The sequence below is a fragment of the Staurois parvus genome, unplaced genomic scaffold (genome assembly GCF_062004578.1).
Source record: "Staurois parvus isolate SC_StPar_1 unplaced genomic scaffold, SC_StPar_1.0 ptg000248l, whole genome shotgun sequence".
NCBI lineage: Eukaryota > Metazoa > Chordata > Amphibia > Anura > Ranidae > Staurois > Staurois parvus.
The window spans coordinates 957,337-983,337 of record NW_028318044.1 but is presented as its reverse complement, the minus strand read 5'-3'; the positions used below and the strand labels follow the sequence as shown (position 1 = coordinate 983,337).

The following is a 26,001-nucleotide window of genomic DNA, read 5'->3' as shown; positions in this document are numbered from 1 at the left end:
GGAGACCGGATATAGTGAACGCAGGGTCCGGGGAGACCGGATATAGTGAACGCAGGGTCCGGGGAGACCGGATATAGTGAACGCAGGGTCCGGGGAGACCGGATATAGTGAACGCAGGGCCCGGGGAGACCGGATATAGTGAACGCAGGGTCCGGGGAGAGCGGATATAGTGAATGCAGGGTCCGGAGAGACCGGATATAGTGAACGCAGGGTCCGGGGAGACCGGATATAGTGAACGCAGGGTCCGGGGAGACCGGATATAGTGAATGCAGGGTCTGGGGTTTAGTAACACTTTAAAGCTGCTATGATTGCACAAATACACCAACTGACTATAAATGGGCACTTTCAAGTGAAATGTGTCAACTGAGGACTCTTAGCAGAAAGTTTTTTCTGCAATGAGATAGAATTAGGGAGTGCAGCTTCCATCATTTTATATGGTGTGGTTTGTAAGGCAGGAAAAAGCTGAGAATAGCTTTCACCTGAAACTGGGGAGACTGTATGTATTTGGAGTTTGGAACAGAGATTTACAATATATTGTGAATGAAGCACCTCAAGATGCAAGCTCAATGCATATGCACGCCACATTTGCCTACCTACACAAGCTTTAAAATTGTATACTTTGTCACAACCTCCTTAAAGAGAACTGAACCTAAAAAGTTAACACAACAACCTGGTCAATCATTCCCTCCTCTCAAGAAAGAAAGTAGTAAAAGGTTTGTGCACCATTTATGTCTGCCATATGCAGAAAAAGAAAAATAATGGGGGCAGGCTCCAACAGTAGGGAGGACAGTAAGATGCGTCTTTCCAGGTTACCCTTAGGCCTCATGCACACAGGACATTCTAAAAACGCTCCTCCTCTTGGCAGCATCATTTGGCAGAAAAAACGCCTGACGCTTGTCAGAGCGTCTAATGCTTTTACAAGCATTTAGGGTTGTTTACAGGCATCAAGTGCTTGGGCGTTAATTCATTTAATTAGCCAGACTAAATACAGGTGTACCTCGGTTTATGAATTTAATGCGTTCTCCGGGACGTTTCATAATGCGAAAAATCAGTAAATCGAAAACGCGGTTTGCCATTGGAATGCATTGAAAACCAATTTATCCATTCAGGAGGTCAGAAAAAAGTTTTTAAAAAGTCGCTGTCACTATGGGGTTTATTTACTAAAGCTGGATCGCTCAGAATCTGGTGCAGCCGAGCATGGGAGCCAATCAGCTTCTAACCTCAGCTTGTTCAATGAAGCAATAAAACCTGGAAGCTGATTGGTTTCCATGCAGAAGTGCAGGAGACTGAGTGAACCAACTTTAGTAAATAAACCCTTATAGGTCAGTGCAGGTTTTTAAATGTAATTACCGGCTTTTTTTTTTTTTTCTTCACTATAGCTCAGAGAATCACTTTCCCCCCAGCTAAAAGAAACAATGTTTCCTTTTAGTTTGTTTCCCAGATAAAAGAAACAAAAATTTTCCTTTAGCTCCAGGGAAAGTGACAGCTAATTCTGTGAGCTATAGTGAAGGAAAAAAAAGGCCGGCAATTGCATTTAAAAATCAGCGCCGACATACACTTTGTATTGCGAAAAAAATTTGTAAACCGAGGCATTATTTTCAATGGATTTTCATTCATACACCGAAAATTACGTTAACCGAGGCATTCATAAACCGAGGTACGCCTGTAATTTATTCTGGCCACTGAAATGAATACTCAAGCATTAAATGCACCCTACAAGCAAAAAAGCCCTGTGTGCACGAGGCCTAAGGGAGGCATCTATCTATCAGCCACCCCTCTCTGCCAATCCCTCCACTGACCTCCATTCAGAGTCCTCCACCCCTCTCTGCCAATCCCTCCACTGGCCTCCACTCAGTGTCCTCCACCCCTCTCTGCCAATCCCTCCACTGGCCTCCTCTCAGTGTCCTCCACCCCTCTCTGCCAATCCCTCTACTGACCTCCACTCAGTGTCCTCCACCCCTCTCTGCCAATCCCTCCACTGACCTCCATTCAGAGTCCTCCACCCCTCTCTGCCAATCCCTCCACTGGCCTCCACTCAGTGTCCTCCACCCCTCTCTGCCAATCCCTCCACTGGCTTCCCATTGCCCAACAGATAAAATTCAAAACATTAACAATAACATATAAAGCCATTTATAACTCTGCCCCAAATTACATCACCGATCTTGTCTCTTGTCTCCAAATATCACCCAAACTGTCCTCTCTGCTCCTCCCATGACCTCCTGCTCGCTAGCTCCCTCGTCTCCTCCTCCCATGCTTGTCTCCAGAGCTTCCCCCATCCTCTGGAACTCTCTACCCCAATTTATCAGACTATCGCCTACTCTGCTCACTTTTAGGCGATCTCTGAAAACCTATCTCTTCAGGGAAGCCTATCCTGCCCTCAGCTAATAATGGAATCTTCTACTCCTCCTACCAGTCCATCCCCCACAGTTATTACCTTTTGTACCACTAGCCCCTCCCTCTTAGATTGTAAGCTCCAAGGATCAGGGCCCTCCTAACCCTCTTGTATTGAACTGTATTGTTGCTGTATTGTCTGCCATTATATTGTAAAGTGCTCAGCAAACTGTTGGCGCCATATAAATCCTGTATAATAATAATCTATGGCCAGCGCAAGCGCTGGAAGGTCAGGCTACCCAATTCAGTAATATAAAACGCTTACCTGATCTCAGCGCTTCATACTTGGGTTTAGCTGGGCAGAAACAATCTATCAGCAGTATCAGTATCTGTATGGCAAACAAAACAAGAAATATATTAAAGAGAGCCTGTCAAGACAGAAATAGATAAGTTGCCATTGTGACTTGTATCAGGTCCAATGTCATTATGTGCTTGTTCACAGTAACGGGGGTTGCCTTGTGTTTTCAAGTGCACTATGTGAACAAAATAGGATACTTGTATTTGCCTTAAAAATCTTTTTTTGGAGCCCACTGACACAGAAAGTCTTATACCTTTGGTATATACCACTGTCTACAGGAGGACTGGACACTGGTAAACAAAAAACTGTAGCCTTGAACAGTGGTCTCCAAACTGCGGCCCTGGGGCTGGATGCAGCCCTTTGCTTGTCTTTATCAGGCTCTTGAGGCATAATTCCTGCCACTGACACCAACAATGGGGCACTATTCCTTCCACTGACACCAACAATGATGAATCATTTATTCCAATGATAACAAAAATGGGGCACTATTCCTTCCACCGACACCAACAATGATGAATCATTTATTCCAATGATAACAAAAATGGGGCACTATTCCTTCCACCGACACCAACAATGATGAATCATTTATTCGAATAACAAAAATGGGGCACTATTCCTTCCACCGACACCAACAATGATGAATCATTTATTCCAATGATAACAAAAATGGGGCACTATTCCTTCCACCGACACCAACAATGATGAATCATTTATTCGAATAACAAAAATGGGGCACTATTCCTTCCACCGACACCAACAATGATGAATCATTTATTCCAATGATAACAAAAATGGGGCATTATTCTTCCCATTGACACCAACTACTTCTCCCCCGTTAACAAAAATTAGGCATTGTTCACTCCCCCTGGGCACAGTCTGGCCCCTTAAATTCTGAAGGACAATAAACTGGCCTTTTGTTTAAGAAGTTTGGAGACCCCTAGCCCAGAGTATAACCACTCCAACTACCAGCATGCCTCAGTTTGTATCCAGAATTACGGAGAGCATGATCATTAAACACAGAACGGTAGGACCTGTGCTGCTGAATGGAAGCCAAGAAAAAGGTTTTTACGGTGAGTACACAAATCCTGTTTTTCCTTTATCGTCCAGTAAGGGACACAGGAAGTCTTAAAGATGTCCAAAAGCAGTCCAACTGAGTTGTGGGCAGGACAGCAAACAATAGCGAACAGGCTCAAGAAAAAAAACAACAGGAAATGGGGACTCTCAAACAGCTCAAGGGAGGCAAACAAGCGGACCTTCCCCTTTTCGGTGAAGTTCCATTGAAAGGCTATGTCAAGTCCTGCATGGTCCACATGCAGCCAGGCTTAGGATGACTGTACCAGGTAGCAGCAACTGAAAAGACAAAGTTTCAACAGCAACATAAAGCAGAGTATTGTTTGAACAAAAAAAAAAAAAGAAGAAAAAGACTTAAATTCAAACAGCAAGTTAGGCTTAATACAGAAGCCAAAAAAGAAACAACACAAGGAATACTAGTAGTAGGAGTGGTTATCCTGGGTTTGTGAAGTGTCCAATCCTCCTGTATACAACATTATAACCCAAACGTTAAAGACCTGCTATGTCCCTTAACAGACGGGACTGAAATATGAACATTCTAACCAGAACATTTAAACTACAGTAATGGATACAGCTGGTGGATGGAGCTAAGAACTCAGGGAATCTTCCTGCCATAGTCCTTTACAGATCCAAAAAAACAGTGTATGATTCTCCGCCTCTAATGAAGCCATTCCCAACTAGGGTTCCTTCATATGTTGCCAGGGGTTCCTTGATTTACTATCTGATGGTGCTTGCATAGTTCTGAGGCCAATGATACTTGGCAGTGCCAGTGACTGGCCTTCTTGCCCCATTATGATGATGTGTAAGATGAATGACATAATATTTAATGCACCTGTATTGCTCAGTAATAATAGATGCATGTCGTACCAAACCAAGAAACAGTCCAATCATCAAGGTGGCCATGATGAAAACGATGTAAGAGCCCCAAGCAGACATTCCCAAAGTGCCCGTCAAGTAGATGTGTGTTTGCTAAAACAAAAAACACAAAAAGGATGAATTAATTTTTTGCCAGCAAATAGTAACATCCCTTTAAAAACACAATAGTGCATGTTCATTTGATATCAAGCAGTTTCACTTTAACAAAAAGAAGTGATGCTTAACATGTATTAAAATCAATATAAAAAGACTACCAGCTGAAAAGAAATAACATATTTTGTCCTCCAGCAAAAGTGTCTAATGGATTCAGTGAGGTCAGCCTGTGCTCAGAGTCATTAGTGTGACAAGCTGACACATTCTTGGTTCACAATACAGAGAAACAACATGTTACACTCTGCAAAGTCATCAATCTGACAAGGTCACTATTAAGTAAAACACACACCAGCCATGTGGCAATTGTTGTTTAAAGGGTCAGTCCACCATAAACTGATATTTCAGGTTTTAATAGATTTCAGAGAGTTCATCCACCTAGAAAATCCCCTATAACATTCAGGGACTCTAGAAGAGAGATCTCAGCATCTGACTTCACACTAGTTGTGGTCTGTGGGTCCTATTCTCGCTTGCAAACGTGTGTACTTTTTACTGTGAAGAATGCATTAGGGTAAGTGGGAACACTCAAAAGCAGGGCAAGAAAAGAGCAAGTAGCATACACAAAAAAAAAAATAATTGGATTTTTTTACTCATCATAAAATCCCTTTCTCGGAGTACATTGAAGGACACAGTGGAGATCTTGATCTCTGACCACTGGGTTATAGCACCACCTTCAGGAGATCAATATCTCCATTGTGTCCTTCAATGAATGGAAGAGAAAATGGGTTTTTATTTGTACTACTCAAAAACCTTTTCTCAGAGTTCATTGACGGACACAGCAGGGATCTTGATCTTCTGAGGGTGATGTCATAACCCAATAGTCAGAGAACAAGATCTCCGCTGTGTCCTTCAATGAGCGTAGAAGGGTATGGCATCACCTTCAGGAGATCAAGATCTCCGTTGTGTCCTTCAATGAACGTAGAAGGGTTATGGCATCACCTTCAGGAGATCAAGATCTCCGTTGTGTCCTTCAATGAACGTAGAAGGGTTATGGCATCACCTTCAGAAGATCAAGATCTCAGCTGTGTATTTCAATGAACGTAGAAGGGTTATGGCATCACCTTCAGGAGATAAAGATCTCTGTTGTGTCCTTCAATGAGCGTAGAAGGGTTATGGCATCACCTTCAGGAGATCGAGACCTCCGCTGTGTATTTCAATGAACGTAGAAGGGTTATGGCATCACCTTCAGGAGATCAAGATCTCCGTTGTGTCCTTCAATGAACGTAGAAGGGTTATGGCATCACCTTCAGAAGATCAAGATCTCAGCTGTGTCCTTCAAGGAACGTAGAAGGGTTATGGCATCACCTTCAGATCAAGATCTCCGTTGTGCCCTTCAATGAACGTAGAAGGGTTATGGCATCACCTTCAGGAGATCAAGATCTCCACTGTGTCCTTCAATGAATATAAGATCAAACCGTATTTTTTTGTGCTCACTGTAAAAGCCACTTCTCCGAGTTCACTGAAGGGCACAGGAAAGTCTTGATATTCTGAAGGTGGTGCCATAACAGCCAAGCTGTTGATCATCATAGTGTAACAGAGGAGCTGGATACAGACATGTACTTTGTGAGGTACAATGCACATCCGTGGGACATAAATGTGTATTTAGAAGACCTGTTCAAAATGCAGGATACCCAACACGTCTCAAGGGTCAAGTCTTCTACCCAACTTATTATTTTTATAATACAGGATTTATATAGTGTCAACAGTTTGCACACAACTTTACAATATAAAAAGGAGATGATACAAAACAAAAATTCAAAACAAAACAAATTCAAAACAAGGAGGGTCAGTCTACAAGATTTGGACAGTGGTTGGATTTGGGAATGAAAGGACAACAGGATTAAGCAGATGTCATTCACAAAGCTTTACAGCAATATGATGTGTAACCTGGGCACGCATACCCATTTTTTTGGCAATGTTTCAATGCCCAGTTACTGGAACCTTTCCAAATTTGGTATTACCTTTATAAAAACTAACATTTAAAAAAAAAAATCTGTTTTTATTCATCTTTTAGCTCAAAAGAACCGAGGAATTATTACGCTTTCAACCAATATTAGCACAATTTTGCCAGACTTGGTTCCTATTTTTGAAGTACTATAAAAGGGAGGTCTTTACCCTTTCCTGATCGCCTCATTGATAGATCAAGAGTGCGGTGAGCACAGACATGGGGATCATTAGGGGCATGGCAGCATCATGGGGGAGGGGGGGGGGTCTCAAGTTGGACTACATGGATACTAAATCTGCTACCTTCTCAAATCAGTACACTAACCTACTGCACCTTATTTAAGATAGGTACACTTATTTTGTCCTCATTAGTGAAGCTGAATCTGCTAAATTACTATAGGCGTAGTCAAGTCACAAACCATTGCCTCCTAGTTAACTCCAACACAACGTGATGGTGCTCGAATTTGTTACATCACTTCCATACTAAAGTCATATACAGTATGACCACCCAGACATAGAACACATTAGCAGGTACCCTAAAGTTTGTCCATTTCTGTAGATTCTCCAAACCAAACTAAAATTGGTCAAAATGGATCTTCCTGTTATGTGGCTGAAAGAACGCTGATGCTAACTGAGTCTGCTCATTGCAATGCTCAAAAAAAGGGGAAGAGATTTATTAATAACAGAGATATGACTGCCAACTAGCAGAAGATCCCGTCTATTGCAGTCCCTGGTCTGTACAGGACAAAAACATCCATAGCCGTTATGTATACCCGGGAAAAAACACAGGCTTGTGTCAGACTCACTTAAAGTAAGCGGAAATGCTGCAAATGTCCATAGAGCATGAGCAATACAACAAACATAATATTCTGCTTAGTGGTACAAGTTTCTGTTTGCGAGACATCAAATGCCTGTTGCAGGGCTGAACTTTTAAATAAAACTACGGCTGATTATAAAGTGTACATCAAATCAGTGTTACTAAATCCAGGACCCTGCAGCCACTGTATCCGGTCTCCCCGGACCCTGCAGCCACTGTATCCGGTCTCCCCGGACCCTGCAGTCACTATATCCGTTCTCCCCGGACCCTGCAGTCACTATATCCGTTCTCCCCGGACCCTGCAGCCACTGTATCCGGTCTCCCCGGACCCTGCAGTCACTATATCCGCTCTCCCCGGACCCTGCATTCACTATATCCGGTCTCCCCGGACCCCGCATTCACTATATCCGCTCTCCCCGGACCCTGCATTCACTATATCTGGTCTCCCCGGACCCTGCATTCACTATATCTGGTCTCCCCGGACCCTGCATTCACTATATCTGGTCTCCCCGGACCCTGCATTCACTATATCTGGTCTCCCCGGACCCTGCATTCACTATATTTGGTCTCCCCGGACCCTGCATTCACTATATCTGGTCTCCCCGGACCCTGCAGTCACTATATCCAGTCTCCCACAGTACACAAAACATGGAAATGCAATTATTGTAGTAAATATAACCTGCTAAATACCTTTTCTCATCAGCAGTATATAGCAGTCTTGTCCCTTCTATCAGTGTCCAGCAAGCACTGGTTAAAGCTTGTAGGAGGAGTTTTCATTCTGCCCTAGGAGGATGCAGAACCCCTGACCTCTGTCTGGACAGTGCTTATTGGCCCTGTGCTGATCACATGCACTCTCCCAAGAAAAAAAAACAAACCTCTCTAGCAATACACACCAAACTGAGCATGTGCAGAGTGACTCCACACAATATGTTTGATCAGGAGATAAAGGGGGAACAAGGAAGAAGGGGAAGATCAGAGAAGTCAGGATCAAACAGTCTTTTTACACAATGGGAGGATTAACCCCTTAGGTTCCAAAGTGAGTATAACAAGCATGCTTTACTGCATCTACAGACTGATTGTACTGTTGTGGGTTTAGTAACACTTTACGATAAACCTCTCCAAAAAAAAAAAAAAAAAAAAAAAGAAGAGCTGCCATGATGCAATATGAGGTTTGCATCTTGTATAAACCCCCTCAGGGGGTTCATGTTAAAATCCAGTGTTAATGCATGTTCCTGGTGCTCTCCAAGTTCTCCCCTGGCTGCCTATCTACAGTACATTTGCTCTGAACAAGATGCTCACACAAAGCGGATTTCCAAACCAGTGCCTTGCCTTTAAAGCTGCAAATACATGGATCGACATTTGTCCAGTTCAGCAGGGACTGGCCAAACTTTGACTTCTGTACAACCACTGTCTCCATACATGGATCGATCTACCAATCGACTTCTGTACAAATGCCCTGCTGGAAATTTCCTTTTGATTAGCGCTGAAGGCTATAGCCTGCAGCACTGATCAGTGTGTTTTGATGGCAGGGGAATCCTCCCACTGTCAGAAAACAATGACAAAGTAGGGAGGGTTCCCTCATCCACATCAAATATGAGGATGGGGTAAATCAGGTCAACAACAATAAAAAAAAAAAAAAAATGAACTCCTCTGTGGACAGCTTAACAGAACACCATAAACAGCATAGGATGTGGTAGATTGGGCTGCTTGATAATGAAATTCTCACTAGTAAATGGATCTCTTCATGTTTTCTTCTCGTAGTGGTTGTTGGGATCAATACAAGATTAATAGTGAAAGTTCACTTATCTATTAAAGGAGAAGTATGGATTTGCAAAAAAATAGACATCCATACTCGCCTCTAGGCATGATGATGCTACATTTGATGCGGCAGCCGTCCCAAAATGCTTTTAACACCAAGAACTGAGCGTAGGGCTGGAGAGGGGGGCAATCGCAGCGATCGCCGGATCTCAGCTGCACGCTAAGAAGCAGAGCCAGATGTCTATCACATAGCAGGGTGGAGCCTGACAATATTCCTCAGCTGAGAGCGGGCGATAGCCTGCGGTCAGCTGACTTTGGGTCACAGAACAAAAAAGGTAAGTGCAGTCCTGTGACCTACAAGAGAAATACAGCGGGGAAAATTATTATTTGATCACCTGTAGATTTTGTACGTTTGCCCAATTACAAAGAAATGAAGGGTCTAGAATTTTCATAGGTGTATTTTAAATGATAGAGAAAGAATAGCAACCACAAATCTAGAAAAAAAACACACGATACAAATGTTATGAATGGAGTTGCAGTTCAGTGAGTAAAATAAGTAAGTAATTGATTCCCAAGCAAAACATGACTTAGTAGTTGGTGGAGAAACCCTTGTTGGCAACTATAGAGGTAAGACATTTCTCAAAGTCGGTTACCAGGTTTGCACACATCTCAGGAGGGATTTGGTGCACTCTTCTTTACAGATCTTCTCTAAAACTTTAAGGTTTCTTGGCGGACGCTTGGCAACCCAAAGTTTCAGCTCCCTCCATAAATTTTCTATAGGATGAAGGTCTGGAGACTGGCTAGGCCACTCCAGGACCTTAATGTGCTTCTACTTGAGCCACTCCTTTGTTGCTTTGGTGGTATGTTTTGGGTCATGGTCATGCTGGAAGGCCCATCCACAACCCATCTTCAGTGTTCTGGCTGAGAGAAGAAGGTTCTCATCCAAGATTTCACAATACATGGCCCCATCTATTGGTCCCTCAATGAGGTAAAGTTAGCCCGTACCTTTAGCAGAGAAACCACCCCAAAGCATAATGCTTCCACCTGCTGCTGACAGTGGGCGGGCTGGCGGGAGCCCAGAAGCCGGGACGCGGTTTCTGGCCTGGGATTTGTCAAGCCCTGCTCTGTGGATTGGCATCATTGATTTTCCAGTTGGAAAATCTTTGTGTGCAATAATGAGTGCTTCTGTTGGTGCTCAATATCACAGACAACAAAGTCCTTAATGACTTGATTTGCACCTTATACAAAATCCCGAAAGCAAGACATATTGCCAGTAGAATTGAATTGAAAATTTTCCTTTTTGAAACGTTCAGTATTTTAATGGTTACTGGGGTCAAATCAACTTTCATTTTCGACTGTAGTGATGAGAAGGTTTGAAGGAGCAGGTTGGAAAATTTTTCTCAAATGAAAATTATTCATGAATGTGGCTTTTGTGCCAAAAAAATAAGTACATGTTATAATGAAAACAGTTTAATACTTCTTGCTCAGCAACAACCAGGTGGAAATTTAAAGAGCAACAAGAGGAACATGCACCAAGCACACTCTGCATGAACAAGACCTTCAGGTGGTCATAAGGTGCATATCAAGTCACGGAGGACTTCATTAGGAGTGGTAATGAGCACTTCCAACAAAAGCATTCATTATCGCACAAAAAGGTTTTCTGACTTGAAAATCAATGTGTGATGAGGCCAATCCACAGAGAAAAGGGAATGAAATGATTAATAGATAAGTGAACTTTCACTATTAATCCTCGATTGGTCCCTACAGCCAGTGAAATGAAAGAAAACATCACGACTAGAGATAAATCAATTCTCAGGAAGCCTCGTCTACCTCGACCCAAGCCGTTTATATTCTGCTCTGCTGAAGGCATGCTGCTCTGACTGCTGCAACACGACACTATTCGGGGATAAGAAACCTGCTCTGCGTGAGCATCTTAATCAAGGCAGGATGTACACAGACAGCAAGAAGACTACAGGCCAAGCTGCTTGAAACAGATCAAGTGCAAATTCATCAAAGTGGTTGTAAAGACTGAAGGTTTTTTTACCTTTATGCATGAAGGTTAAAAAAAAAAAACCCTATGGTGTGCAGCTTACCCCACCCCCCTCACCCCAATACTTACCTGAGGCTCACCTCGGTGCAGCAATGTGCAAGAGAGGAGACGCTCCCCCCAGTCTCTGTCTCCTCACTGGATCAGACACACAGCAGCAGGAGCCATTGGCAAGGAGGTGAGGACTGAGCCATGCTCTGCTGTGTCTTATGGATGCAGAGAGTGGGGGACTCTGGAGCGAGCATGCATCAGTCAGTCAGTGCCCCCATTGCAAGTAGCTTGCTACGGGGTCACTGCTTTGGGGGAGAACCAGAAGCGCCTGCATGGGATGAGAAGAGGAGGATCACAGCTGCTTTGTGCAAAACCACTGCACAGAGCAGGTAAGTATACCAGGTTTATTTAAAAAAAAAAAAAAAAAAAAAATGCTTTATGATCACTTTAACCTCCCTAGCGATTTGATTATGTCCATATTTCTGTGCTCAAAGCGGTACACTTTTTTGGAAATATGTATTTTTTTATTGTAGGCCTGTAATTCTTAGGAATAACTCACTGAAATCTGTCCGAACAAGAGTCTAGTAAACATCCCAGGTATGTTAAAATTTGAAACATGAAATCATAAATTATAATTTAATAAATAATCATAAAAAATAATAATATAATAATAAATTTAATTCAATAATATAATCAAACCAAAAACACTGAAATGTGAAATAGAGCGCCAAGTTCGCACATCACTGAGCAAAGTGGCAGAATTGTTTTCAGTGTCTGATGAGGAATTTCCCCCACGAATCATTATCACTCAATTCTGCAAGTGGTTCCAATTTACTATCGCTGTTCTCTAGCCGGTCTAAAACCGCTTTGGACCTAAAGGGACGCTTTTTGGACACCATGGACGTTTCTCAGTTTCCAGGCAGAAAGAACAGTAAAAATGCCGGCAGGGCGCCGGACAAAGCACTCGGGACAAAAATGTATGTGAAATGGTTTGATACAGGAATGTTATACTATGTGATTTTAGTGAATGTCACTTTTTGTCATTTTCAAATTTCCCGCTGTTCCGTCCTCCGTACATCCCGACGCTTGCAGGGGACGGAACCCAGAAGACAGATGCTGGTATCCGCCGGAGGACATTACAGGGGACACTGCAGGAGGGACATCGCAGGAGCGTAGGACAAGGTAAGTGAAGAACAGATGCCAGAGCAGCGCCGCATGGTAAGCCCGAGTGTAGCTCGGGGTTACCGCTTTTGGTACTGAAACTTTACCCCGAGCTACACTCGGGAATACCATCAGGGAGGCTACATATAAAGTCCCAGACTTATGAACTTTCAAGTTGCGATCTTTCACAGATACAAACGGACCTCACATTACGAGCATTCATAGATGCAAACAAATCGCGAAAGTAGCTCACGTGTCTGCCGGACATGATCATGGCTGCACATTGTCATAGTTGTGCTGATGTGTGATTACTGTACAGTGCAATAGTGTACTGTACAGAGCCCAGGATGTCCGGAAGCAAGAGGAAAAGCAGTGGTGATATGGAGGGGACTACTAGGAAGTGCAAAGCAATAACCATGGAAATAAAAGCGAAAATAATTGAGAAATTGGTCCGAGGTGAAAAGATCGTAGACATCGCTCATTCTATGAGTCAATCACCCACTGGCACAATTCTAAAGAACAAGGCCAAGATCATGGAACATGTGAAGTCTGCTGTGCCTATGAAGTCAACAATAATATCCAAAAGCGTGGTAAAGTGATAAAGGAGATGGAGAAACTTCTCAGTGTGTGGATGCAGGATCAGCGTCGAGTCCCACTCAGCTAAATGCTTATTCAAGAAAAAGCTAAAAGCCTGTTTGAAGACTTGAAGACAAAATGGGGAGAACGCTGTGCATCTTTTACTGCCAGCCATGAATGGTTTAACAGATTCAAGGCAAGAGCCAACCTTCACATTGTAAAAGTAAGTGGTGAGGGTGCGAGTGCAGATACCATAGCTGCCCAAGAATTTCCAGTAACACTTAGAGAAATCATTGACGGAGGTGCTTATTTATCCCCACAGGTTTTGAACGTCAATGAGACAGGACTGTCCTGGAAGAAAATGCCAAAACGAAGTTACATCAGTAAAGAGGAAAAGGTGATGCCTGGCTTCAAAGCAGCAAAGGACAGACTTACTCTGTTGTTTGGTGGCAATGTTTCTGCTGGTATGAAACTAAAGCCTCTCTTAATTTAGCATGCAGCGAACTCAAGAGCCCTCAAAAACATAGCCAAGGGCTCTCTACCTGTTTTGTGGAAGAAAAACGCCAAAGCCTTGGAAATTTAAAGAGCAACAAGAGGAACATGCACTAAGCACACTCTGCATGAACAAGACCTTCAGGTGGTCATATAAGGTGCATATCAAGTCATGGAGGACTTCATTAGGAGTGGTAATTATTGTTTGGAGAAAGATATCCCATTCAACATTCTTTTGCTGCTTGACAATGCACCAGGTCACCCCAATTCATGGATAAGTTTCATCCCAATGTCAAAGTAGTGCATCTGCCACCGAATACTACGGTGCTCATCCAACCTATGGACCAAGGAGTTATTGAGACTTTCAAGAAATATTATTTACGTCACACTTTTTGTCAGGCAGTGAAGGCTATTGATGAAAAAGGAACAACCTTGCGACAATTTTGGAAGGACTAGAACATCTACAAGGCCATAAAAAACATCTACTTTGCTTGGCGTAAGGTTTCAGCTGTCACCATGAATGGGGTTTGGAAGAACCTTTACCGGCAGTTTGTTCATGAAGTTCATGGGCTAGGGAAGATGGGTAAGGAGTCCAAAGAGGTCTTCAACAACTTAGTGACCCTTAGCACAAAGCTGGAGCTAGATCTGCAAGAGGACGACTCATTGAACTCCTTGCTGTGCAACATGAGGAGCTTACTAAAGAGGACCTGATGGAATTAGAGGCCCAGCGAATAGACAAAAAGAGAGCCAAGAGAAAGATGTAACTGAAGAACCAACAAGATTCACAACACAGGAAATGGCAAGGGGATTTTTTTTTACACTTGAAGAGCACTGTTAGTTTTTGAGGCACAGGACCCCAACATAGAACGATACACAAAGGTTGCAGCACCCGTTCAGAATGCCATCCAGTGCTACAGAGTCATCTATGATGAGAAAAAAAAAGAGCTACTACTCAGACATCACTGGATAATTTTTTCCAAAGGGTAGACAGAATTGAATCCATAAAAAAACCTGTGTCATCTTCCATCTTGCCCTCCATCTCTTATTGTTGATGATCCTTCAGCTCCATTAACATCAGGTGTGGGCCAAATTCCATCTTGCCCTCCATCTCCTATTGCTTACAATCCTTCCGCTCCGTCAACATCAGGTGTGGGCTAAATTCCATCCTGCCCTCCATCTCCTATTGCTGATGATCCTTCAGCTCCACCATCTCCCACCTACCCTCCTTCTTCCAGTTAGTAACTCTCGTCCACTATATACCAGTTGTGGTACTGTACCACCATTTTAAGGAAACTGTAAAAGTAAAAATAGTTTATTTACAGTATTTTTGTGTGCGTTGTTTTTTTTAATGCTTTACATTGTATATTTCTGCCAAAGGTGTAGAAGACTGCCCAATGACGTCACTCGTGCACGTGCAGTTCATTGTGCACTGATGGCACACTGCCTGTGCCGTGATTGCAGAGAGCAGTGCTGCGATGGTGACTCCATGTTTGCATTCTCTGGCTGCGGTGACATAATGTAAAGAGATCTAGGCAAGGATAGAAGCGCCAGGAGCAGTGACGGCTCTGCTTGATAGCAAGGTTTATCATAATGTGCTAATATGTGGTGCATACTAGCACATTATGGCATCAACCACCTGAGACCGATAAAAAAAAAAAAAAAAAAAAAAGGGTGGTGTTTAACCTCCCTAGTGGTATTCCAGAGTGTAGCTCGGGGTAAAATGTCAGTACCAAAAGCAGTAACCCCAAGCTACACTCGGGCTTACCATGCGGCGCTGCATAGGGAGTCCCTGCAGCACTTACCTTGTCCTTCGCTCCCGCGATGTGTCCCCTGCAGCGTCCCCGGCCATCTCCTCCGGCTGATGCCGGCATCCAGCTTCCGTGTTCCGGTCCCTGTGACGTCGGAACGTACGGGTGCCGCCGGCGGTGGCGGGAAATTTGACCATTTTAAAAAATTTCATTTTTTTCAAAACAAATTTTTTATAGTAAAACATTGCTGTTACAACCCATTTCACATACATTTTGTCCCGAGTGCTTTGTCCTGTCCCCTGCCTGCATTTTGTCTGTTCTTTCTGCCTGGAAACTGAGAAAAGTCCATGGCGTCCAAAAAGCGTCCCTTTACGTCAAAAGCGGCTTTAGACCGGCTAGAGAACAGCGATAGTAAATCAGAACCACTTGCAGAATTGAGTGATAATGATTCGTGGGGGAAATTCGTCATCAGACACTGAAAACAATTCTGCGACTTTGCTCAGCAAATGTACGAACTTGGCGCTATATTTCACATTTCAGTGTTTTCGGTTTGATTATATTATTGAATTAAATGTATTATATTATTTTTTATGATTATTTATTAAATTATAATTTATGATTTCGTGTTTGAAATTTTATCATCCCCGGGATGTTTACTAGACTCTTGTTCGGACAGATTTCAGTGAGTTATTCCTAAAAATTACAGCCTACAATAAAAAAAACTACATATTTCCATGCAAAATAATGGTACCGTTTTCAGCACCAAAAATCTGAAATAATCATACCGCTAGGGAGGTTAAGCCCACTTTAAAGCTGAATTCCAAGTGCAATGGGGCTGTCTCTACACTGCACGGTTTAAATGCTAGTTTAGGTCTAGAGAGCCGCAAAAAGCCCTTTTACTTACCCTGGCCTCCAGGCAGGCTCCCTCTAGGCTGTAAGTGGTCCCTGCAGCCTCTTTTCCACAACACTTTAGTAGTCACAGGTCCTCTAATGTCCTCAAGTCCAATGCATACCCCACTGCCCTGCATTGGATGTGAGGATGCTGAGGAACGTTCCGCTTCCAGAATGTAGGGGAGTAGAGGAGAAAGTCAGCTACCAGGGGAGCGGGGATTAGGCAAGTAAAAACAAAAGAAGAATAAATCCCCCCCCCCCCCCAAAAAAAAACAAAAAAAAGCCCTAGGTCTAAGCAAGTGTTTAACCCTTGCAGTGTGAGGGCAGTCCCACTACAAGGGAGGATTTTTGTTTTGCCTGGAGGTAGCGCTTTAAAAATGTTATTTTCTAAAATAACTTTTTAGGGCGCGTAAGCCAGTTATCTCAAGGATGTTTATGGAACAGGTTGAATCTCATCCCGTCAATTAGTCTCTTTTGAACAAATGATTGTCCTTTTGTGTTATGATCACACATGCACCATCCTCCCCGAGTTCAGGAGTTTATCAAGTACCTCCTCCTGAAATAATCAAGAGAGATGCCGTAAACCGTGCTGTGATAAGTGTGCATTGTGAGCTCTAACAAACCACACACACCGTGAAAAAGCAATTTTGAAAATACAAAAAAAAAAAAAAATCCATCCAATTCGCAATGGCTCCAATAACGGTATGGTGGAAGAAATACTGAGAACACACAATGTGTGAGAAGGTCACTTTCTCAAAGATAAACTATTGATCCCCCACATACCCTCAGGACAATAGGCAGCAGTGGCAATTTTATTCCTTTTCTGTTATCTTCCTCTGCGTTGTGAGTCAGAGCGGGCTCAGAACATGCAGCAGATCCTGGGCTCAGCTCATTCAATCAGGAAATCAATAGGTTTCAATTCACAAAATCCATCAGAAACTCAATCAAGATTGGCTCATGCAACCTTCTACTGCTTGGTCTTATCAGAAGGTCTTATTAAAACAAAAAAATATACATATTCTTTACAGTTAGACCTCATTTACATTACACTGTGGCAGTGGACACGCTTTTTTTTTTTTTTTTTTTTTTTAAAGCGCTCTGAATGCCATCTAAGTACTGCTCACTCTCTGCTTGTTGGACCGGTCAGCATAGACCAGGCATGTCCAAAGTCCGGCCCGCGGGCCAATTGCGGCCCGCATTCCGGACTGAAACGGCCCCACAGGTGAGCTACCCAAATATATAACTTACGGCCCCCGGTAGTGATTCCCTGAAAGCTACTGAGGACTCCAGCGATCTCTAGCTGCGGCACTTGACATCATCAGCTGGCGTAGGAAGGAGCGCCCAAATCTCGCGACGTCCGAGATCTCGTGAGATTTGGGCTTTCCTTCTCTGTGTGCCGGCTGATGACGTCAATTCCCGCTCGACAGATCCCTGGAGTCCTCAGTGGCGTTCGCAGAATCACTAGTGGAGGGCCGTAATTTATATATTGGGCAGCTCATCTGTGGGGTCCGGAACATGGGCCGAGGGATCCCAGGTGGTGCGCAGGGAATTACTACTGGGGCTACCATTTATCAATTTGGGCTATAATGGATTGGTGCTCAGGATCGCTTGACGTCATCAGACAGTGCAAGGAGAAACAAAGCCCAAATCTCGCGACCTCCGAGATCTCGCGAGATTTGGGCTTTCCTTCTCCCTGTGCTGGCAGAGTGATTTAACACCTGTTTAGATTTGTCATCCAAGTCACAAAATGAAAAGTATGCCGTTTTCAATAAACTTTTGCATAAAATAGTTCATTTGCATTTAATTTTAATGGTTCATCAGAATGTCGGGCAAAATGGTTGGCCCTCGCACATGTTCACTTCATCAAATCTGGCACTCTTCCAAAAAAGTTTGGACACCCCTGGCATAGACTGAAGATACACAATCAGCCTGGCAGTAGACCTGACCAAGATGTTCGTTGTCCCAACAGTTGCTGGTTTTAATGAAGTTCTTCTTTAAGGCTCTGTATCGAGCTGATCACTTTCAGGATCCCATTTGGAGGACGGCTGCAGGGCAGCCCCAGATCCAGAGGAGGGAGGGAGATTCTTTCCAGGCTGCACATCTGATCCACCTTAATCACTTTATATCTGGACACTTTCACCCCCTTCCTGTCCAGGCCAAATTTCAGCTTTCAGCGCTATCACACTTTGATTGACAATTGCGCGGTCATGCAACACTGTACCCATATGAATTTTTTAGCGTTTTTTTTAAACAGATAAAACTTTATTTTGGTGGTATTTATTCACCACTGGGATTCTTATTTTTTTGCTATATAAATGAAAAAGTCCAAAAAATTTAAAAAAAAATGTTTATCTTATAACATTTTGCAAATAAATTTCTTCATAAATCTTGGCTAACATTTATTCAGTTATCTTTTTAGTAAAAAAAAAAAAAAAAAAAAAAAAAGAACCCAAATTAGTTTATAATTAAAAATTATAATATATTACTACCGAGCGGGGGATCGGCAGAGCTGGGGATTGCTACCAAGCGGGGGATCGGCAGAGCTGGGGATTGCTACCAAGCGGGGGATCGGCAGAGCTGGGGATTGCTACCAAGCGGGGGATCGGCAGAGCTGGGGATTGCTACCGAGCGGGGGATCGGCAGAGCTGGGGATTGCTACCGAGCGGGGGATCGGCAGAGCTGGGGATTGCTACCGAGCGGGGGATCGGCAGAGCTGGGGATTGCTACCGAGCGGGGGATCGGCAGAGCTGGGGATTGCTACCGAGCGGGGGATCGGCAGAGCTGGGGATTGCTACCGAGCGGGGGATCGGCAGAGCTGGGGATTGCTACCGAGCGGGGGATCGGCAGAGCTGGGGATTGCTACCAAGCGGGGGATCGGCAGAGCTGGGGATTGCTACCAAGCGGGGGATCGGCAGAGCTGGGGATTACTACCGAGCGGGGGATCGGCAGAGCTGGGAAGTAAAATTGAGCAGGGGACTAGCAGAGCTGGGGGCTACTACTGAGCGGTGCATCAGCAGAGCTGGGGGCTACTACTGAGCGGGGCATCAGCAGAGCTAGAGATTACTACTGAAAGGGTGGGATCAGCAGAGCAGTGGGTACTACTGCGCCTGGATCTGTTGAATAACGGTACTAATGAGCTGGTGAATTGCAGCAGATGTCACATGTGGTGTGCAGCGTGGACGCAATATAGCATGAGGTGAGCAGGGACCAGAAAGAGTGAAGGATCAGCAAACCGGAGAATCAGCAGACCTGGGGATTATTACTGAGCAGGTGATCAGCAAAGCTGGGGATTACTACTGAGTGGGGGGGATCAGCAGAGCGGTGGGTACTACTGTGCCCGGATCTGTTGACCAAGGGTACTAATAAGCTGGCGATCTGTTTAGAGTGGGAATTACTGAGCTGGGGATACTACTATACTACTATTAAAACAAATAGAAAATCAGCACACACATGGCATTTGCAAAGCTTCATTAAGGCTTCAAAAAAAGCATCATCGAACATCAAAAATACATGCTGAACCAGTGGGTGCCTTAATGTGTGTTAAAATCAAAGTAAGTGTAAAAAAGGCCATACTGGCTAAAGAATAAGCTGTTTTACACATCAGGCTCTATGATTGAAGACATAGCTTTCTTATCAATATTATAGAAGGTCTGTAGCTTACAGCAAATCCATGGGCTCACCTTCTCACCTGCTAATACGGCTTCAGATGCCGACTTCTGGTTTCCCAAAACCCATAACATGCAAATAAAAACCATAGGTGGCACATTTGTATTCTGTTCTTACCCCTCATCATAGCTACCAATTGGGATGAAAGGCAACACTGCCCAGTACAAGAATAAGAGGTGGGAGAAAACAGACAGCAGTTCAGGTCCATTCATAACTACTAAAGGACCACAAGAATGGTGTACATGGGTAGCACAGACAATACACAAATTCCCCAGGACTCGATTCAGCTATAGTCAGCACATAAACATTAACCACTTCCAGTCCGGACACTTTTACCCCCCCCCTTCCAGTCCAGGCCAATTTTCAGCTTTCAGCGCTATCACACTTTGAATGACAATTGCGCGGTCATGCAACACTGCACCCATATGAATTTTTTAGCATTTTTTTGAGACAGATAAAGCTTTATTTTGGTGGTATTTATTCACCACTGGGAATTTTATTTTTGCTATGTAAATGAAAAAGTCCAAACATTTTGAAAAAAAAAGTATTTTTCTTATAAAATTTTGCAAATAAATAATATTTAATCATAAATCTTGCCCAAAATGTATTCTGTTATCTTTTTTTTTTTTTTTTTTTACTAAAAACACAAAAAAAAAAAAAAAAAACACCCAAATGAGTTTATAACCAAAAATTATAATTTTTAAACTTTTTTTATATTTTTATGGGGTTTTTTTTTTTACATACTGTCACACTAGCAGTACAGTGTCAGCATGGTGACACTGTACTACTTGTGGGTGGTGATGAAGATTTTTTTTCACCGATTGCTTTTACACCCATAAAGGCTGTAAAAGCAATCATTTCTCCTCCTCTCTAGCTGCATTCTTGCAACCATTGAGAACTACTGTGTGAGCTGTGATTGGCCACAGCTTGTCACATGGTACAAGGCTGTTGTGAATAGCCCTGCACCATGTGATCTCTGATCATTCACAGATTTCACAGGTAGTAAGCAATGATGTCACAAGTGACATCTTGCTTACTACTCTGCATGTGATCACTGATTGGCCAATCAGTGATCACATGATCGGGACCTCGCACAGAGGTCCCGTCCGACGATCGGTGTTCCACTGTGTCCCAGGGAGCGCACACAAGCAGGGTGCGGGGAGGCTGTTTATATAAACAGCCACCCGACCCTCCACTGCCGCCGTCCGGCCATTTACATACAATGGCCAGACGGGAAGTGGCCAAAGTGGAACTGTAACCAAAACAATTTGATAAAAAAAATAATGTTCTTTAGCAAAAAAACATACATTCCACATTAATAATTAGGCTACCAAAATTCTTGCTGGAGGCTGCCATTTTGCTGAAGCCCAGTGTAGTGGATTGTGATAAACAGTCCACGTTCTATTAGATGATCAGTAAAATGACAATATAAACAAAATATAAACAAAATAAGGGGTTCAACCTCTGATGAAGTGCCATTGCACGAAAAGGCCTCAGGAGGAACCAGACAGTACGTGACACTGCCGCCGGAGCCTGGAGGAAGCCCGGCGGCCATCTTAACTCTGGTCAGTGTGATACATTACTGGATGTCATTACACTCTGCATACTGCACTTTATGTGAATAAAGCTTTGAACCTACTACACTATGGGTACCTGTTTTTTGGCTCCTATATGGAGCTATTAAGCCTGCAGGTTACCCCAGCGACTCATCATCTCTAGAGGAACAGGAGCATATAGGCTGAGCACCATACCTACCTTTAAGGGGACCTCTGGATCCAACAGACAACTCACCGCAGCTTGATGACTACACCATAGGGGATAAGCTCACCTGGATTGACCTGCCCATCTACAGATACCTTGATGGTTATATCACATGCGCTTTTCTTACTCGCTTCCGGTGAGTGCGCATTTTATCTATTGGTTGGCATCACAAGCTTGTCTGCTGTCATTTTACCATCTTAAGGAGCTGTTCTCATATCCATCTGTATTTGAACTTTATTAGAGGACATTATTGCATACCTATTATGGCTTATCATTATATAATATAATACCATCATTCATAGCGCTACACCTCATTATATTATTTCTAGTAAAAAGACAATTTTATAGTCTTGCTACTCTCTGCTTCTCGCTCTCCCAATTCCTTACTCTCTTAAGAAAACAATCAGATATAGGGCAACGGAACAATGATAATCAAAGATGGCGCCTTCATCCGGAGTCTCACCCTAGGTGACCCATTAGAAGAAAAGTATCTTTTAAATGTAAAACAACCCCCATAAAAGGGAATGAGTCGTTTTGGTGACAATGATTGGAAGATATCAACACGGATGGAAGAACACGCAGGAAATCTAGGGGACTTTTCACCCAATCATCGTATATGCTTCGCCTGCGTCATGAGACTTATAAATGTTACTGTTGTTATTTCCTCAATAAAGTGGAAATTAGGAAGTTGGCAAACTGCATTCTGTGCCAGTGTCTTACTTCCACATATTCTCACATTAATTAGGCTCACTGATAGATCACAACAGCTGTGGTTGGTTAAGTGATCACATCCAAAACACCAGAGCCCCAGTACATTTTTAGGCTGCCGGCAGATCGGCCTCTACAAATGCGGCACAGTGCCAAAAAAAGAGAGGAGAGCAACTGAGCATGTGCAGAGCAGGGTGAGACGGTGTATTACTGAATTTTAAACAGTACGAGTTGTGTTTTTATGGTTTATACCTGCAAAAGGTGCTAGCCTGAAGTGATATAGCAGGAACTCATTTTCCACTATAACTATACTGTTTTAACATACAGAAAAAAACAGGTTTTGCTACATACAGTACAAGAGAAATTACAATGCTGACCAAGGCTCCTCTGCAAAGTCTGGTTGCACCCACAGTTGTGTGGCTTCACATAAAGTTGCAGTTGTATGAAGCAAAGCCCTGGTTTATTTTGCAGACTAGTTGGAAGTCATGGGGAGTTCTGTATTAGAGGTGGGGTTCCAGGCCTTGTTCACATGAACGTACTATAGTGTAGCCTTTCTCAACCAGGGTGCCCAGGCACCCTGGGGTGCCTTGAGGTCTCTTCAGGGGTGCCTTGGCAAAATGTCTAAAATATGTATACAAGCCGGCGGGTGGAACAAGCCTGCCTTGTGGTTACACAAAACCTAAAAACGGTACCTTGACTGAAAAAAGGGTAAGAATTGCTATAGCGTACATACGCCAGTGCGAGGGCAGCGTTTACCTGCACAGGGATGCGGGGTGTTCTGTGCATTCCCAAGCAGGCGGTCTGATTCATTTCAGTTAGGACACAGCGGCTGCACAGACATGGCCGCTGCTCCCATTTTGACAGCCATGTGAATGCGGATGAGTGGCTCCGAAACGCAGACAGTGTGCATTCTGGGCCCTGCACCCACACGGCTGTCAAACTGAGAAAAGCGACTGTGTCCTAACTGGGACTAGGACTACCTGCCTCCCGAAATGAATAGGACTACCTGCCTCCCGAAATGAACAGGACTACCTGCATCCCGAAATGAACAGGACTACCTGCATGCCGAAATAAACAGGACTACCTGCATGCCGAAATAAACAGGACTACCTGCATGCTGAAATAAACAGGACTACCTGCATCCCGAAATAAACAGGACTACCTGCATCCCGAAATAAACAGGACTACCTGCATCCCGAAATGAACAGGACTACCTGCATCCCGAAATGAACAGGACTACCTGCATCCCGAAATGAACAGGACTACCTGCATCCCGAAATGAACAGGACTACCTGCATCCTGAAATGAACAGGACTACCTGCATCCTGAAATGAACAGGACTACCTGCATCCTGAAATGAACAGGACTACCTGCATCCTGAAATGAACAGGACTACCTGCATCCTGAAATGAACAGGACTACCTGCATCCTGAAATGAACAGGACTACCTGCATCCTGAAATGAACAGGACTACCTGCATCCTGAAATGAACAGGACTACCTGCATCCTGAAATGAACAGGACTACCCGCATCCCGAAATGAATAGGACTACCTGCATCCACTGAGAATGCATGAAGGTAAAAACCTTGAGCCTTTAGAACCACTTGAACTTATGTGCCTACAGATGCATAGATATGCGATTATCTGCGTAACCGCGTACATCGCATGTTCTTCAAACACAGATTTTTGAATTCTCATTTATAGCTTTTTGAAAGATGGAACTGAAAGGAGGTTAGTACAAAAGCAGGGTGAGATAATACCTAAATATAAAAGTATTTTTCATGAATACAAAGCTGGAATAAATCAGGAACTATTATATCTTCCTCCACCTAAGTTGTAAACTTAGAAGTACAGCGTTGGCTGAAATTCAAAATCTTTAAAAACTACACATTTTCATTAAATCCCACAAAAAGCTTTACAAAATAATGAGAAGCTTCATGTGAATTGGAATTTGTGACTTTTTTTAGTTGGCAGAATAAAGGACTTGCATCCATTTCATTGACACAGCCAGTAGATGGCACCAAGATACCAGAAAATAAATTCAGGTTTGGAAATCTCATCCATAAAAGAAGTAAAAAAAAAAGTGAAACCTTACAGTAATAGCATCAAACACTGCCAAATTTGTTAGACATGATGAAAATGAAGTGCGGTGTGTAGACAGCGCTTTAACCCGCCAGCTGACAACAGTAATGAACAATGATGAGCCGGGGGAGGCCAGTGACATCTTGAACTTGTTCCCAATAACACTGTTCAACATATTTTTATTTTTTGCCAGTTTTGGAAACAAAAGGATCCATTTCTTAATGAATTTCACATTCTGAGTTCAAATATAACAATGAAATTTGTCAATTGGCTCTAGTTTTTCTGTAAACGAAAAGTTTTCTACTATAGGCGTAATGACTACATAATGCACAATAATTATATAGATAGATGTCTTTCCACAAATATAAAGCAAGTGATATTGACTACATAACAAAGCCTAAATGACATAATATATTGCATAGGATTACCAAGAAAAATTATAGCCATAAGCTAAGTTGAATCATTTTAATACTTAGGATTCTCACTAGTTTTGTCTTCAGTTTGTGTCGGTTTTGCTTCTCTTGGCTTTTCTCTTGTATTCGAGGAAAGGGCTATCTCTTACAACTGCACGTGACTACACGCTTCAGGTTCTTCCTCACTTGACTCAACCACAAAGGATTCTGGTGCTTTAGGAATTGGTAGCCCCTCTCCATGAGGAACTGGACGTATTGCCGATGGAATATTTGGATAGTGCACAGATAACTTTTTCTTCTTATTTAGCCCTTTTACAATTGGAGGCACCATACAAAAGTAACAATTACTAACATGATCTGTTGGCTCTCTCCAAATCATTGGCACAGCGAAAGGCATAGATGCCTTTTTTCCATTCAACCATTGCTCCAGTGCCGTCCCACAAGAATTGCAGCATATATGTGGTGCCCAGCTCTTGTCCTGGTCTCCTATCTTGCAGCCAAAATACAAGTTGTAGGCTTTCTTAATCATTCCTGTTATCCTCCTTTTTTGTGAGATAAAAGTTATTTCACCGCAGACATAGCAGAAATTATCTGCTTTATTCACACAAGTTCGAGGCATTACTGAGTAGCCTATATAAGCATAAAACGAAATGTAAAGACGAACTACAATCAGCTACAGATACTGCAGCTTTTATGCAGTGAAGTGATGCAATTAAAGGCTAATATTGCATCATCTCAGTATACATGCAATTTTCTATTGGTCACCAGTATCAATTGCGCAATATGCAGCTGAAGTTGCATCATAATTTTGAATGGCTTACGTCATTAGATGGGTGAATATATCATGGAAACTAGTGCCAATCAACATTTTTTAGGGTCATTTTCGTTTTCAGCACCCCAAAATTATGTAAGATTAGCTAATTTTATGCCCAAAACTTTTTACCTGTTGAACAGTGTAACACACACCAGGGTGAAGGAGAAATGCTGACATCTAGATGCTGCTGTAAAAATCACAAACTAAAAGCGGAGCTCCACTCAAAAGGGGAAGTTCCGCTTTAAAGACCCGCTCCCCATTAAGGATTGGCACCTTTGGGGAGCGGGTACCCGAAATTGACAGGTACCCGCTCCCACTGCGATTGCCTAGGCGATCGGAAGTTGTC

At 43.1% G+C, this 26,001-nt stretch overlaps 1 protein-coding gene across 1 annotated transcript in view; it reads right to left on the bottom strand.

The window, feature by feature from the left end:
* Nucleotides 1–26,001, bottom strand: part of TMX4 (thioredoxin related transmembrane protein 4) — an 89,967-nt gene that overhangs the window by 13,095 nt on the left and 50,871 nt on the right. Inside the window, exons 6-7 of the mRNA XM_089680622.1 lie at nt 4,628–4,729; nt 2,657–2,720 (exon numbers count right to left, since the gene is read on the bottom strand). Coding sequence (XP_089536748.1) covers nt 2,657–2,720; nt 4,628–4,729 — 166 coding nt within the window. The remainder of the gene's footprint in view (nt 1–2,656; nt 2,721–4,627; nt 4,730–26,001) is intronic.